Here is a 13,319-nt window from a genome sequence, read left to right on the forward strand (position 1 = left end):
GAAAAAACCCAATTCTCATATATATGGAATTTTTAACATATATTATTAAAAAGTAAGTATATTTTAATAAAATATAAAGTAAAATAAAAATTTATATAGCCTTAGTAGCTATAAATGTTTATAAAAGTATAATAAAAATATTATATAAAAGATGGTATCATAATAAATATTTTCAAACAATAAAAATAATTATTTTATGTCAGAGTTTGTATTACCATCTTTAAATGCAAATATATCAAGATTCACTGATCCGTTTTCTATAATTTTAGGCTCGTTAGAAAGTCCTTGTTCTGGACTTTATAGGCAAAAAAAGAGCTCACCAATTGAATCATTAGATCCGGAGATATTTACGTTTAAAGTTGAGGTATGAACTTTTTAACATGCTTAAATGCAAATATCTTGGGATCTACTGATCCATTTTTTATAAATTTAGGCTCTTTGGAAAGCCTTTGATCTGGTTTATATGAACGAAAAAAGAGCTTGCCAATCAGATCACTAGATCTGGAGATATTTACGTTTTAAGTTGAAATATAAATTTTTAATATATATAGTAAGTGCTAAGAATTATATTAATTTAAAAGAAATATTTACCAAATTATAGTATAATAACATTAAATAAAAATTTTTTAATACTCATTTCCAATTTACTGTATATTATATAGTATTTTGTATAATAAAAATGTAATAAAATTAATATTTTAATTAAAGGTAGACAAATCAACCTATATGTATGATGCAAATTTGTATCAACTAATTGAAGAGTTTATAAGTGCCGCCTCAAATTTCATATCCACATAAGATAAAAACAATTCAGTTTTAAAATTATGTAAAGTTAAAAGAAGTTTATCATGTTTCTGCTTTAACATTCTTTTTTTTAATGAAATATTGGAAATAAAGTTTACTAAATTAAAAGATTAGTAAATATAAATATCAAACATGTACTACTATATGCAATAAAATACTTACTTTTTGTATCATCATCATTGTCTTAAACTTGTTCAGTTGCTTCAGTTGAATATTTATCTTCTATAACATACTAATTTAAAAATAATTGTCCAAAATTTGAATTTGTAAATCCAGTACAAGATCTATTAAATCTTGGATCAATACCACCATCCTGTATTGTACATTTTTGATGTCTGCAGCTTTTTTTAGTTGTTCCAGACATAACTGTGCTCTGTCTGTACTCCTCTGTAACTTAAAAAATCCTACAAAAATTATATATATTTATGCATAATTGGATGCTAAACATTTTTGCTTAGTATCGAACAAGGTTATCATAGAAAAATTTCGAGAGCTTATCATTTTTTTTGTGTAACATGTTCTGGACATTGTCCCGTGACAATACTGCCACCATCTGCTAAATGTCGAATTGCAAATAAAGTATTGTAACACTTTAATAAATCCAAATCTATATTTTTGCAATTAGTCTTTGGTACCATTCCCTTAAAAATATGATAGACCATTTCTTTTATACCAACTTGGGTATTAATAAGTGTTCCAAAGGTTTTAGCATGTATCAAAAGATGCATATATATTAATATGTATGTTTGGTAAATTAACAAAATTTACAAAAACCTATAAAAAGTAAAATATTGTTAATTATTTGAAATTATTCCACATTTCAATATCAAATTTGTAACTATACCTTTGAAAAGATTGAAAACTCTTCTTCAAGACATTGTTGCAATTCCTCATAGCTATCTAATGTAAATTTCTTGTTAAAAACTGCTTTCATAGTTTTTGCAACATATATCCAACAAGATATAATAATTTTTGGAATTGAACTAACTCAAAATGCATTAATTCTTTGTTGAATCATGGCTATTTCATTACGTTTGATACTTGATTCTTTTAAAAATCTGACATCATAAAATTATTGTAGTGAGTAATCAGATTTGATAAGCTAGACCACCTTTTTGGGATTTCAAAATTTTTCCAAATATCGATAAAATTATCTTCTTCTTTTCGTGAAAATAATTTACAAGTTAATTTTAGTAAATGCCCAATTTTTTTTGCAGTCGCATGATAAACATCCTGCGGCGTCTGTAAATGTCTTTCCCTTTTTAATTTATCTAAAATACTAGGTAATGATCGTAAACCATATTCTGTACAAAGTTGATCTCTTCTTGACATTATAGTCTTATAAGAAATTTTTAAAATTTCTTCGTCTGTAATATGATGATAACGTAATGTTGTTACGATATCCTGATTGTGAACACTCAATAATTCTTTAGTAATTTTACAAGTATGACAACCCTTATTTGCATTATGTCTAAATTTATTTTTTAAAAAATTTTAATAGTAAAATTATATTATTATATGAAAAAATGTATTTGTAACAGCCTGTTACATAACTTATTTGTAACATCCTTTTTTTATTTTTTTTTAATAATAAATTTAATATGTGTTTCACAAATAAAATTTTTATATGCAAAATTTAATTTGGAAAACTTTTACTTAATGTATTTAAGACAGTTTCATAGACAAAATTTTAAGTTATAAGTAGTTTCTTGAAATTTTTTAAAAAATTCTTTTGTCTTAGTTACACGACTGATCTTTTGTTTTTGTTTACATTACGCCTGATCTTAAATTTTAATTGGATAAAATTGGGGTTGTTACTTATAAGATGCGTAACAGGCTGTTACAATTAGATTTATCCTTATTATATTATTAACTAAGTTGAAAAAATACCTTAGTACTCCTGTCATATCGTTACCTTGAGGTAAATCTGCCATAATAATGTTTAAACCAGCAATTATCCATGCATCTTGTCTTTGAACAGTCATCACCTTTCCTTTCTCTAATTCCTTTATTTCTGAAATGAATGGTATCATAAATTCGTCAAATTTTCCTCCAAATGGAATAAACCCAATAACAAAATAGTTCTTTATTAGCTTTCTTTAATGTGCTGGCATATTTCCAAACTGTACATAATCACCACCTAGAAAATGGTATACATTTCTAAATGTATCAAAATCATTATAATAAAGATCTAAAAACAGCTTATAAACTGGTATAGATGATGATGGTGGATTTCTAATAGAAATGTAATCAGATGGATGTAGGTATAAAAGCTTTACATTACGAACGTACCAATGGTCATTATATTTATAAATTATTTCACTAATCCGCAATGAACCATCAGGAATATTTTAATATTAAAACTAAGGTTGCTTGTCTAAACCTCTTCAAAATCTTACGATTAGTTTCGTCAAAATTTTACTATAGATTTATTATAGTTTTAGCAAAGTTTCAGCAGTTTCGGCATTTATAATAAGTTTCGGCAGTTTCACCTTTCTCCAAAGTTTCGCCAGTTTTTTAATATAACTTTAATATAGTTTCAGCAGAATTTCACTTTTCGGCAAAACGCCATCTTGTCTAAACCCCTAGGTTTCGGCAAGCAACCTTAGTTAAAACATCATCAATATAGTTACTTTTCTAAAATTTGAGAAGTCATTATAATTAAAAACAGTTCGTCTTGTAATCATACTTTACCAGTAATAGAACAATGTTGTCTTGGTAACCCTTTTAAATTTCCAGGTAAATTACTATATTCCAAAATTTTTTGAATTCGTAACTGATAATATCCATCCATCATCATTTTTTAAAATTGATCTTAATCTTTCAAGTTTTTTTTGACTATTATCATCATGATAGTAAACAAAATCACCAAATCAGTACAATACTATTTATTAAAAATAACTTTAATAAATATTATCAATGATAATAAATTATAATTGTATCAAAGTGTATTATTTTATAACCTTCTGATATTAATATTTCGTGTTGTCCAAAAAGTGGGGATTCCTCCCATAAATTTCTGTGCCAAAATTCTGATTTTTCTTTAGAATTAATGCTGGGTCCAAAATACATATGCTTCATTAGCATCGGATTATTAAGAACACACCATATAATTTCACTAATTGAGAGTTGATACGAAAGTTTTGATCCTTATGAGGTTGATGGAGTTTTTTTTGGTGAAATTTTAATAGACTTTGTTATTATTAGTAGAAGAGGAAGACGTTTTCTCCATGATTGGAATCTTCAGATATTTTTTACTACATGGGTAGGTTTAAATTGAGAATTGTGAATTATCGACAAGATCTTCATATGCTTTCGTAGAAATATTATGCTTCTGAAGCCAGCAAAATAATGCTATAGTTGTATAATTATTAAAGTACGGTGCAAATTGACCATTGCAGAATGGTATTTTGTCTTCATCTAACGCTTCAATGATTTGATGTATTTCTTCCTCTTCATTATTATGTTCCTTTTCATCTTTATTACGTTCCTCTTTCACTTGATTATTATTATCATCATTATTACCTTCCTCTTCGTCCTCTTCATCATTATTTTCATCCTTCTCTTTCTCCTTTTCATAATTGTATTCGTTATCACTTTCTTTTTTCTCTTCAGTATCAGATGAATTAACATTATCTTGCAAAAATATCATCTCATCATTGTAGTTTTAAGGATTAATTGATCCATATGCATTATCGTCATCATTAATGTATTTAAAACTTAAATCATCTTTATGATCATATTGAAAGTCCATGTCATCTTTATCATTATCAGGTGAACGTACAGGCGAACGAATTGCCACTCTCTCGTCAGAATCTGTTGTCTCATTAGGTTTGCTGTATGAAAACTGATTTCAAATTCGAATTAGCTCTATTGGTTTGTTGTGACTATATTGTCTCCTCATCTTTTAACAATTTAAATCTTTAACTTAATTTAGAATTTTATAAAATTCAATAAATCTTTATAAAAATTATTTATTAAATACCTTAATACCTTTTATATTGTTAGCGTATTGACAAAAAACCAAAAAACCAAGATCAATTCAGTTAAAATTATTACCGATTTGCTATAGATTCTGATTGGAGTTTTGAAAGTAACACAATCGTCAAGTTTTGGAACACAATCGTATACAAAATCAAGTAACACATTGGAGTTTGAAAGTAATACAATCATCAAGTTTTGGAACACAATCGTATACAAAATCAAGTAGTACATGCTTTTTTTTATCGTTAATCAATACATAAAAATTCAATTAGTATAAAAAAAATTTATTTCATACTTGCTTAAATCTCATGAATCCGTCAAAAAACTCGAAAATTAAACTAATTGAATTGCAAAGTTTTTGACCTGTAAATTCATATGCAGGATTATAAAAAATAGTAGTTAAAAATTATATTTAATAAATAGAAAATGCTCTTGTGAAATAATAATTTAGTTAATTTAGTAGTAGAGTATTAAAGTTTACAATTTAATAAAATAATAGATAAAGTATAATTTAATTTATAATTATATATTTAATTTACAATTATATTTTTCGAATATCAAAACTAATGAAGCAAATTCGTTAAACACCATAATTGTTATTAGCAGACCAATTAAATCAATTTTTGTTAATTAATTTTTGTTAATTTTAAGCCATTGTCAAAATAAAATAAATGTCATAGTAAAACTTTCCCGATTGAACCTCTAAATCAATCACCATAAAAGATAATTACGTGTATAAAAACATCTTTATTATTCTATAGTAAGTCCTCAAATTGACCCGTGACTCACCCACGGTAAATGCTTTAATTTACCATAAAGACATCTGTGACATACCCACGATACATCTGCGATACATCCGCGGTATACCCATGGCTTATCCAAATTTGTTTAACAAATTTGTTTAAACTATTTATTCCACATCATTGCAATTTCTTATTGTGTTCATAGATTGTAGGCGTAATAATTTGATTTTATTTTTTTACAAGGATTTTTTTTTACACAGATTTTTTTTTTTACGGATTTTTTTTTATTTTCCCACTCCTTTTACAAAATCTTTTGTTTCATTAATTCTTTCGTTTTCATTAATATTTCATTAATTCTTTAATAACATGTGGACTGATAGACAATTGCAAGTTTTAATTAATAAAAGAAAAAATGAAAATGATAATTTTCACGAACTTAGTGGTAATATGAAGCATAACTTTTGGAAAGGGCTAGCAAGCAAAATAAACCTTGAATTCAGAACTACGTATACGGGGAGGCAATGTAAAGAAAAATTTAACGGCTTAGTGCGAGCTTATAAAGTATATAAACATTATTTTCAACTACTATTTTAGTATATTAAATAGTACTAATATAATTTTATTAGAAAATGCTTGATGGTCAGCCAAAGGGAAAGAGAAGTGCTCTAGGAGCGAAGTACTATGAGGAATTTAGTCAACGTTTTTAGGAAAAATGACGTAAATATTGGAAAATCACGTAAATATTTTATTTTTTTATTTAATTCATAAATTAATCTGATTATTTATTTAGAAACAATTTATGATATTGCTCATGAAATCAACACAATGAGCCATACAACAACTCAGTCATCATCACCACTACATTCACCAATATACTCACCTATATCACCTCTCTGTTCACACTCATTATCATCACCTACACCTTTCCGTCACTCATCACCTACACCTTACCGTTTATGAGGCTCATCTTCATATTATGAAATCATTGAAATTGAATAATTTCGCCTTTCCGTTTACGCTCACCTCACTTCATATGAAATTGTAAATCTTTCAAATCATAATTACTATTTTGTTATATTGATGTCTGTACAACATTCAATTTTGCTTAATATTATATTGCTGTACAACATTCAATTTTTTGCTTAATATTATATTGCTGTACAACATTCAATTTTTTTATTTTTCGAACGATGTATCTTTCATTATTTGGAAAAAATTTTATATACTATTTACTTTACTGCTTAAATTAAACATAAAATAATAAAATATGCTAAATCATTAAATAAGCAAATAAACAGATCATCACTGTATTATTTCAATTGGAATATTTTAATTATAACCTTCACAATTAATCATGAAAATTATTTTGAAAGTATTCTAGCAACCATTAAACTGTACTATGTTTCATCCATTTATCACTTAAAAAATTTCTCTTCCTTTAGCATTTAAGTTTATAAATTTCTATTTAAAGGTACTATTGAAATGTAAATTCGTTTACTTAAATTTTGTAACTTTACATAATATTCTATAGACTGCTATTATTGAATCACGACTTTCTTTTCATAATTGTACAATAATATACAAAAAATCATATGTTAAGGAGTTGCCTTGTCTTTTCGCAAATTTAGTAATCAGTCAAATATGAATAAAAAGGTTTGATTGGATTATTTGGAAATATCTTATGCAATAATATTATTAACATTATATAATTTAATGCAATTATCGATAATCTGCATTGCTGAACGATAATAGTAGCTATAATGGCTATACTTTTTGAGTTTAGTGCATATCATTGTATCACACAAAATGATACTTCAAATGATTAATTTCTCCTCACTCCTTATATGGCCTAAAAAATTATAATAAAATTTATGAAAAATTGAATTATAAATACGCAATAACAGATAATAAAGATTTGAACTGTAAAAATTTGATTTGAAGTAATCTTCTATATAAAAAAAGTGTCTAGTATTCACTTTTATTATTAAATGAAATACAAATTATTTATATAAATTAAATTTAATTTTTGATCTTCTAGAAATCATAATTTTTAGTTTTCCCATCTCCTGATATTTTTAACTGATCCTGCATTTTACAAGATACACAATGACATTGAAATCATGTATATTTTCCAATTAAATACTACAATCATAATTACAATAACTAAAATCTCAAATTTATATCATGATAACCTCGCCCTTTTTTTTTTGTTCATTCGATATTTATCACCTACTTTTTTGAGCAAAAAAGTTGCTCTACTTTTTTTGTTCATTCATATTTTCTTAATATATATCACCTACTTTTAAACAAAAAGGTTGTTCCGCTTTTTTTTTTGCTCATATTTTTTTTATATTATGATGACTAAACGTAAATTACCTAATAAATCGTCTGATGATAATCAAAAAATGGAAGTTGAAGGAGGTATGTAGATATAACTCTCTTGTAAATTTATAGTAAGTTTTGCTTATATACCGTAAAATCTTAAATTTAAGTACCTATCAAATTTAAGCACCTCTGTCACTTTTGCCGCAATATCTGTATAAACTAAAATCTAACATCTTTAAATTTAAGCAGTACAAAATTGCATAATATGATATATCAAAATTTTATTTTTTTTAAATAATTTTTTTAAAAAATTATTTTGGCATAGCAAAACTCTTTTATACACTAGCGTTAATTAATAAAATTTTTCGCAAATAATAATAAAATAACTATATAAGCACGAAACATTTTTAATTTATTTCATCCTTTTTTAAGTTAAAAACATTTATTTCAGCCTTTTTTAAAAACACTTTTTTACAATTCTCCTTTAAGTTAATCCAAAAAAAACAATTTTCTTATTGTGAGAATACCTGACAACTTTGACGAACAGACTTAATTAATATTAAGGTAAATTAGAAAGGGAAAGGGTATAGATTAAGAAATGTAAATAAGAAATGTTCTAAGCTTTAACATTTCTTTTCTTCTTTTTTAAGGACATTAGTGACACCAACTTCTTGGAACTTAAATGGACTGAAAGGTAAATTAGATACTTATTTTTTGTTTAATTTAAGTTTAAATTTTTTTAATATTTTCTTTTGTATTAAGAACAGCTTTGGATTTTTCGAATTGAGTGTGATGAGATTATGCCGAACTATGACAATAAACTCATTGACAATATCAAAATGAATGTAAGAAATTTTATTTGGTTATTTAATTGCAGACAATTTCAACATTATCACCTAACTCTTCTAAATTTTCTTTTTCATACTCAGCGATCAATCTATCAATTTCTTCATAGACCATATTATCCTCTGAACCATCCAATAAATTTGAAATAGAACATTTTTTAAATGAATTAAAAATAATTTGATCTGAAATGGCATCCCAAGATTGTTTGACCTATCCACATACTTCACTTATCCTTACTTTTTTTAAGTTACCTCTTCAGTTACACCTGAACCACCTTTACATATCTATTCGTGCCATTCTTTTCGTAAATTATCTTTAAAAGGTTTATTTATTGATACATCTAATGGTTGATATATACTAGTTAATCCTTCAGAAATAACGGCTAATTGAAAATTATGTTGTTTAAATTTAGCTTTAACACTTTCTTCCAAGTGATCACGAAAAGAATCATACAACATTATAGCAGGTTCTTTTGACAAATTTTCAGATATTCGAATTTTAAATAAAAAATCAATGTAATTCTTCATTAAGTCTGAAGTCATCCAACCTTTATCTTGAAATCAACAAATAACACCTTTTGGAATAACTTCACCTCTTGGAAGTTGTTTACCTTTAAAAATACATATTGGTGGATATTTTGTTCCATCTATAAATAAATACAATGAACTTATTAATTTGATATATAAAATAATTAAAGTAAATATAAAAAAATAAAAAAATAAAACTTCTTACCTGCAGAACAAGTTATAACTACGGTAAAATGATTTTTATCATTTTCAGTAGTACGAATATGCACTGTTTTATCACCCTTATTATTAACAGTTATATTTCCTGCTATGTCAAACCACACAGGAGTTTCATCCATATTAAAAATACTATTCAAATCAAAATTATATAGTGTTCTCAGTCTTATAATATATCATTTAAATTCATCTAATTTTTCTTCTAAATCCTCAGGCAATTTTTGAGAAATTTTGGTTCTTCTCCTTAATGACAATCCAAATCATTTCATAAAAGAATTAATCCAAGAAAGATTCCCTTGAAATTTGTACTCTCCCGCTAGATATAATGCTTGAATTGAAGATTCTTTAAGAATTTTACACATTTGTAATCTTATGGAGATATAATTAACAGCAAACCCTTTTTTCCGCTATTCTATTATCCAACTGTATAAAATCAGGACCCCGGATATCTCCAAAACAGGTCATAAGTCACACTTTCGGCAGATTGGCCCATTTTTCAGGGGCTCAAAAAATCGTTTTTGTAAATATCTCGGCATCCAGTGGTCCAATTTTGATGAACATTTTTTTAAATTGTAGAGCTAAATGAGGGCTACAAAATAAAAAAAAGTTCATTAAAATTGAATTACTGGATGCTGAGATATTTACAAAAAACGATTTTTTGAGTTTCAGCAAAAAGGGGTGTTTTTGGCCAAAAGTCCATTATGACCTTTATATTAGATATCCGGGGTCCTATAAAATCTTTTCTGCTTTAGGATAAAAGGCTTTTCTTCCTGGAGTTTCAGAACGTTTTTTCTTTTTATTTTTCTCTTCCCATTTAGAACTTTGTCTTATCCATCTTCCTACCATAGGTGCGTCTAAATTAAAATGCTTTACTGCAGCATTTCTTCCATTTTCTTGGGCATACTTAACTACTATTAATTTTTCTTGATGTACATTGTCTTACACCCACTTTTTTACGCGTCATTTCTACTAGAAATATTGTCAAAACACGTGAAGAATTTTTGAAAGAAATAGGGGTAAGATGTACATTGATGTACGTTGATTAAAAAAATTAATAGTAAAATCAAAATTAAGCACCATTACCAATTTTGTCTATCACATGTAAGGTTGCTTGTCTAAACCTCTTCAAAATCTTACGATTAGTTTCGTCAAAATTTTACTATAGATTTATTATAGTTTCAGCAGAGTTTTGGCAGTTTTGGCATTTATAATAAGTTTTGGCAGTTTCGCCTTTCTCCAAAGTTTCGCCAGTTTTTTAATATAACTTTAATATAGTTTTGGCAGAATTTCACTTTTCGGCGAAATGCCATCTTGCCTAAACCCCTAGGTTTCGGCAAGCAACCTTAATCACATGACTGCAAAAAGAGGTGCTTAAATTCAAGATTTTACGGTAGTTATATGTAAGAAGAATAATTAATAAATACCAAAAATATGTATAATAGGATCGAAAAGAAAACAAATTATGAAAAAAAGAAGAGATATTAACATTGAGAAGGCCAATCAGTTGATGAAAAAAAGTAAAAATCATAGTAATAAAGAAGTTGCCGAATCTGCCGATAAAGAAGTTGTAGTAGTAAATAAAAAAAGTAGTGATGATGATGATGATGATAATGATGATGATGATGATGTGGATAAGATGGAAGATCATAAAAAACCTGAAGTATTTCAATCAAAGTCAAATTTAGAAATAGTTGCTTAGCTCGTTAACCATCTGGAAACTTTAAGATTGACACTAGAAATGAACAAAACGGATGTTGCTATCTCATCATCCAGTAAAATTACGGATGTAAGTATTAAATTAATATGATAATATTTATTATGTCTAAATCTTTTAAATAATGTATTTTTAATATTTTAGGATAAAATTCATCTATAGGACAAAAGTGTTAAGTGTCTTTTTTTACGTGCAAGAAGTCACGTGGTGAAGTTTTTAATGAGTTGATAACAAAAATTTTCAAAATAAAAATACATTCAAACGAAGCAAAAAATTACCTTGAAAAAACCCAAAAATTTTTTATAGATTTCAAAAACAAGTTTAATCAAATTATTTTAACTTCTGTAGAAGAATTTAAAAAAATATGAAAAAACAGGTATTTATTTAATTGTTTCATAGCTAACCAAATAATACTGTTTTTGTATTAATTATTAATTTAATTATAGAGTATCTACTGGAAGTTTATCTCAAAAAGAACTTATAGATTACGTTGATGAAGAATTTGTCCAAAAGATTCTAAGCCAACAGCTTGTAGCTGTTAATATTTCAGAATTAATAAGAAATGGAGGGTTCGATATCTTAGTTGATTTCATAAGAGAAACCTTTAAGGTGGAAAAATTTTGTCCGCCATTAAAGAATTAGATAATATAACCAAAGAATTAATGATACCTTCTAGGAGCGGAAATAAGATCGTTGATTCTTTATCGGTAAGTTATTTTATTTATACTGATACTTTATATCCTTTAATAGGACCCCAGACATCACATATATAACTCATAACTGATTTGCATGAATTTAAGTACTTTTTGCTCCTGCTAAAATAGACCTAATTTGCTAAAAATCAAATTATCACATTTCAAATCTATACTAATTTGCTAAAACTCAAAATATGAGTTAATAATCTTTTTTTTTTATTATCAATAAAAAAAATAAATGATTAATATAAATTAAACTGCCAATTTTTATAATTAAAATATGTAGATTATAGATAAAATAATAATTAATAAAAATAATAAATTAAATAAATAATTATTAAAAAATAAAATGTTGCGAAACTAAACGGACGGTTTTTGGCCCGCATTATGCTTAATTTTGGCCGGAATTATACTTAATTTTGGCCAAAATATGCCCGGACCCCGAAACTAATATTTTTAAAAATATTATTTATAAAGTTAAAAAAAAAGGATAAGTTAAATTTAAAAAAAAGTACCAATTTGCTCAAATATAAAATATGTCTTTGTAAAATCAATACAATTTGCTAAAACTCATAATTATGACTATTAATTAATTTTCAATCAATTTGCTCTATCTAAAATTATGAGTTTAACCTAATTTTGATTGAATTTGCTAAAACTCAAATGTGAGTTATATATGTGATGTCCGGGGTCCTCCTTTAATCATAGTTATTAATAATAATATTAAATTATACATAGTTATAAATCTTAGCAAACACTCTAATTTTTTTATAAAATTATGCATTTTATAACGATATTACATTGAATAAATTTAGTAAATTTTACAAGTAAATGATAATATGAAACATCATTATTCTAAACATTATACCATAATGTCAAGTGATAATAATATAAAATAAAATAGATGTATAAAACTATAAAATGTTTGTCTAAGATATAACATTTTCAAGTTTAAAAAGTAATTGTTATTTTTTAAAAATGGAATGGTTATTATATTTGATGTTCTTATACAAATCAAAAAGAATACATTTGCGTAATATTTGCGTAAAGTATTAAAGAACTTTAAAGTTTAAGCCAATTCTGACTGGTAATTTACAAAATAACAAACACATTTCTTAAAAAAAATTCTGAATCAGAATACTTTTCCGGTTTCCATCTTCAATTCTGCAAAAAATTGAAAAGTTCAGGTGATAATTCAAGAAATATCCACCTATAAAAAGACTAAACAATTATCAGGTTGATCAAGTTTGTGTAATACCAAATTTAATAAATTAATCTGATTAAATAATCGCATATATTAAATGATCACATATATTATAAGGCTATAAGGCCTATTAATTCCTAAAAAGTTAATTTAACCACTATTTTATTTAAGACTATTTATTTTGTACATTTTTTTTTTAAAAAAAAAAAACTTTCTTTCTGAAAAGTAGATTCTGCCTCCTATACTGTTTGCCGTCATGCA

General features: G+C 25.8%; 5 protein-coding genes across 5 annotated transcripts; 3 read left to right on the top strand and 2 right to left on the bottom strand.

The window, feature by feature from the left end:
- Positions 1-1,509: 1,509 nt before the first annotated feature.
- Positions 1,510-2,789, bottom strand: OCT59_010855 (uncharacterized protein; the record flags this gene model as incomplete). Its single annotated transcript, XM_066136149.1, has 4 exons — positions 1,510-1,578; positions 1,649-1,787; positions 1,868-2,275; positions 2,695-2,789. The coding sequence occupies 4 exons, from the start codon at positions 2,787-2,789 to the stop codon at positions 1,510-1,512; spliced, it is 711 nt and encodes a 236-aa protein (XP_066000806.1).
- Positions 2,790-4,075: 1,286 nt separating this feature from the next.
- OCT59_010856 (uncharacterized protein) lies at positions 4,076-4,456 on the bottom strand (the record flags this gene model as incomplete). Its single annotated transcript, XM_066136150.1, has 1 exon — positions 4,076-4,456. The coding sequence occupies one exon, from the start codon at positions 4,454-4,456 to the stop codon at positions 4,076-4,078; it is 381 nt and encodes a 126-aa protein (XP_066000807.1).
- Positions 4,457-5,897: 1,441 nt separating this feature from the next.
- On the top strand, positions 5,898-6,491 carry OCT59_010857 (uncharacterized protein; the record flags this gene model as incomplete). Its single annotated transcript, XM_025331908.1, has 3 exons — positions 5,898-6,092; positions 6,158-6,230; positions 6,322-6,491. 3 exons carry the CDS (start codon positions 5,898-5,900, stop codon positions 6,489-6,491), a joined length of 438 nt encoding a protein of 145 aa, XP_025180349.1.
- A 4,416-nt stretch (positions 6,492-10,907) lies between these two features.
- OCT59_010858 (uncharacterized protein) lies at positions 10,908-11,144 on the top strand (the record flags this gene model as incomplete). Its single annotated transcript, XM_025325598.2, has 1 exon — positions 10,908-11,144. The coding sequence occupies one exon, from the start codon at positions 10,908-10,910 to the stop codon at positions 11,142-11,144; it is 237 nt and encodes a 78-aa protein (XP_025180348.2).
- Positions 11,145-11,196: 52 nt separating this feature from the next.
- On the top strand, positions 11,197-11,801 carry OCT59_010859 (uncharacterized protein; the record flags this gene model as incomplete). The annotated part of the gene is made up of 2 exons (XM_066136151.1): positions 11,197-11,231; positions 11,606-11,801. The coding sequence occupies 2 exons, from the start codon at positions 11,197-11,199 to the stop codon at positions 11,799-11,801; spliced, it is 231 nt and encodes a 76-aa protein (XP_066000808.1).
- Between the last annotated feature and the right edge of the window lie 1,518 nt (positions 11,802-13,319).

This window comes from Rhizophagus irregularis, chromosome 19, assembly GCF_026210795.1.
Source record: "Rhizophagus irregularis chromosome 19, complete sequence".
NCBI lineage: Eukaryota > Fungi > Glomeromycota > Glomeromycetes > Glomerales > Glomeraceae > Rhizophagus > Rhizophagus irregularis.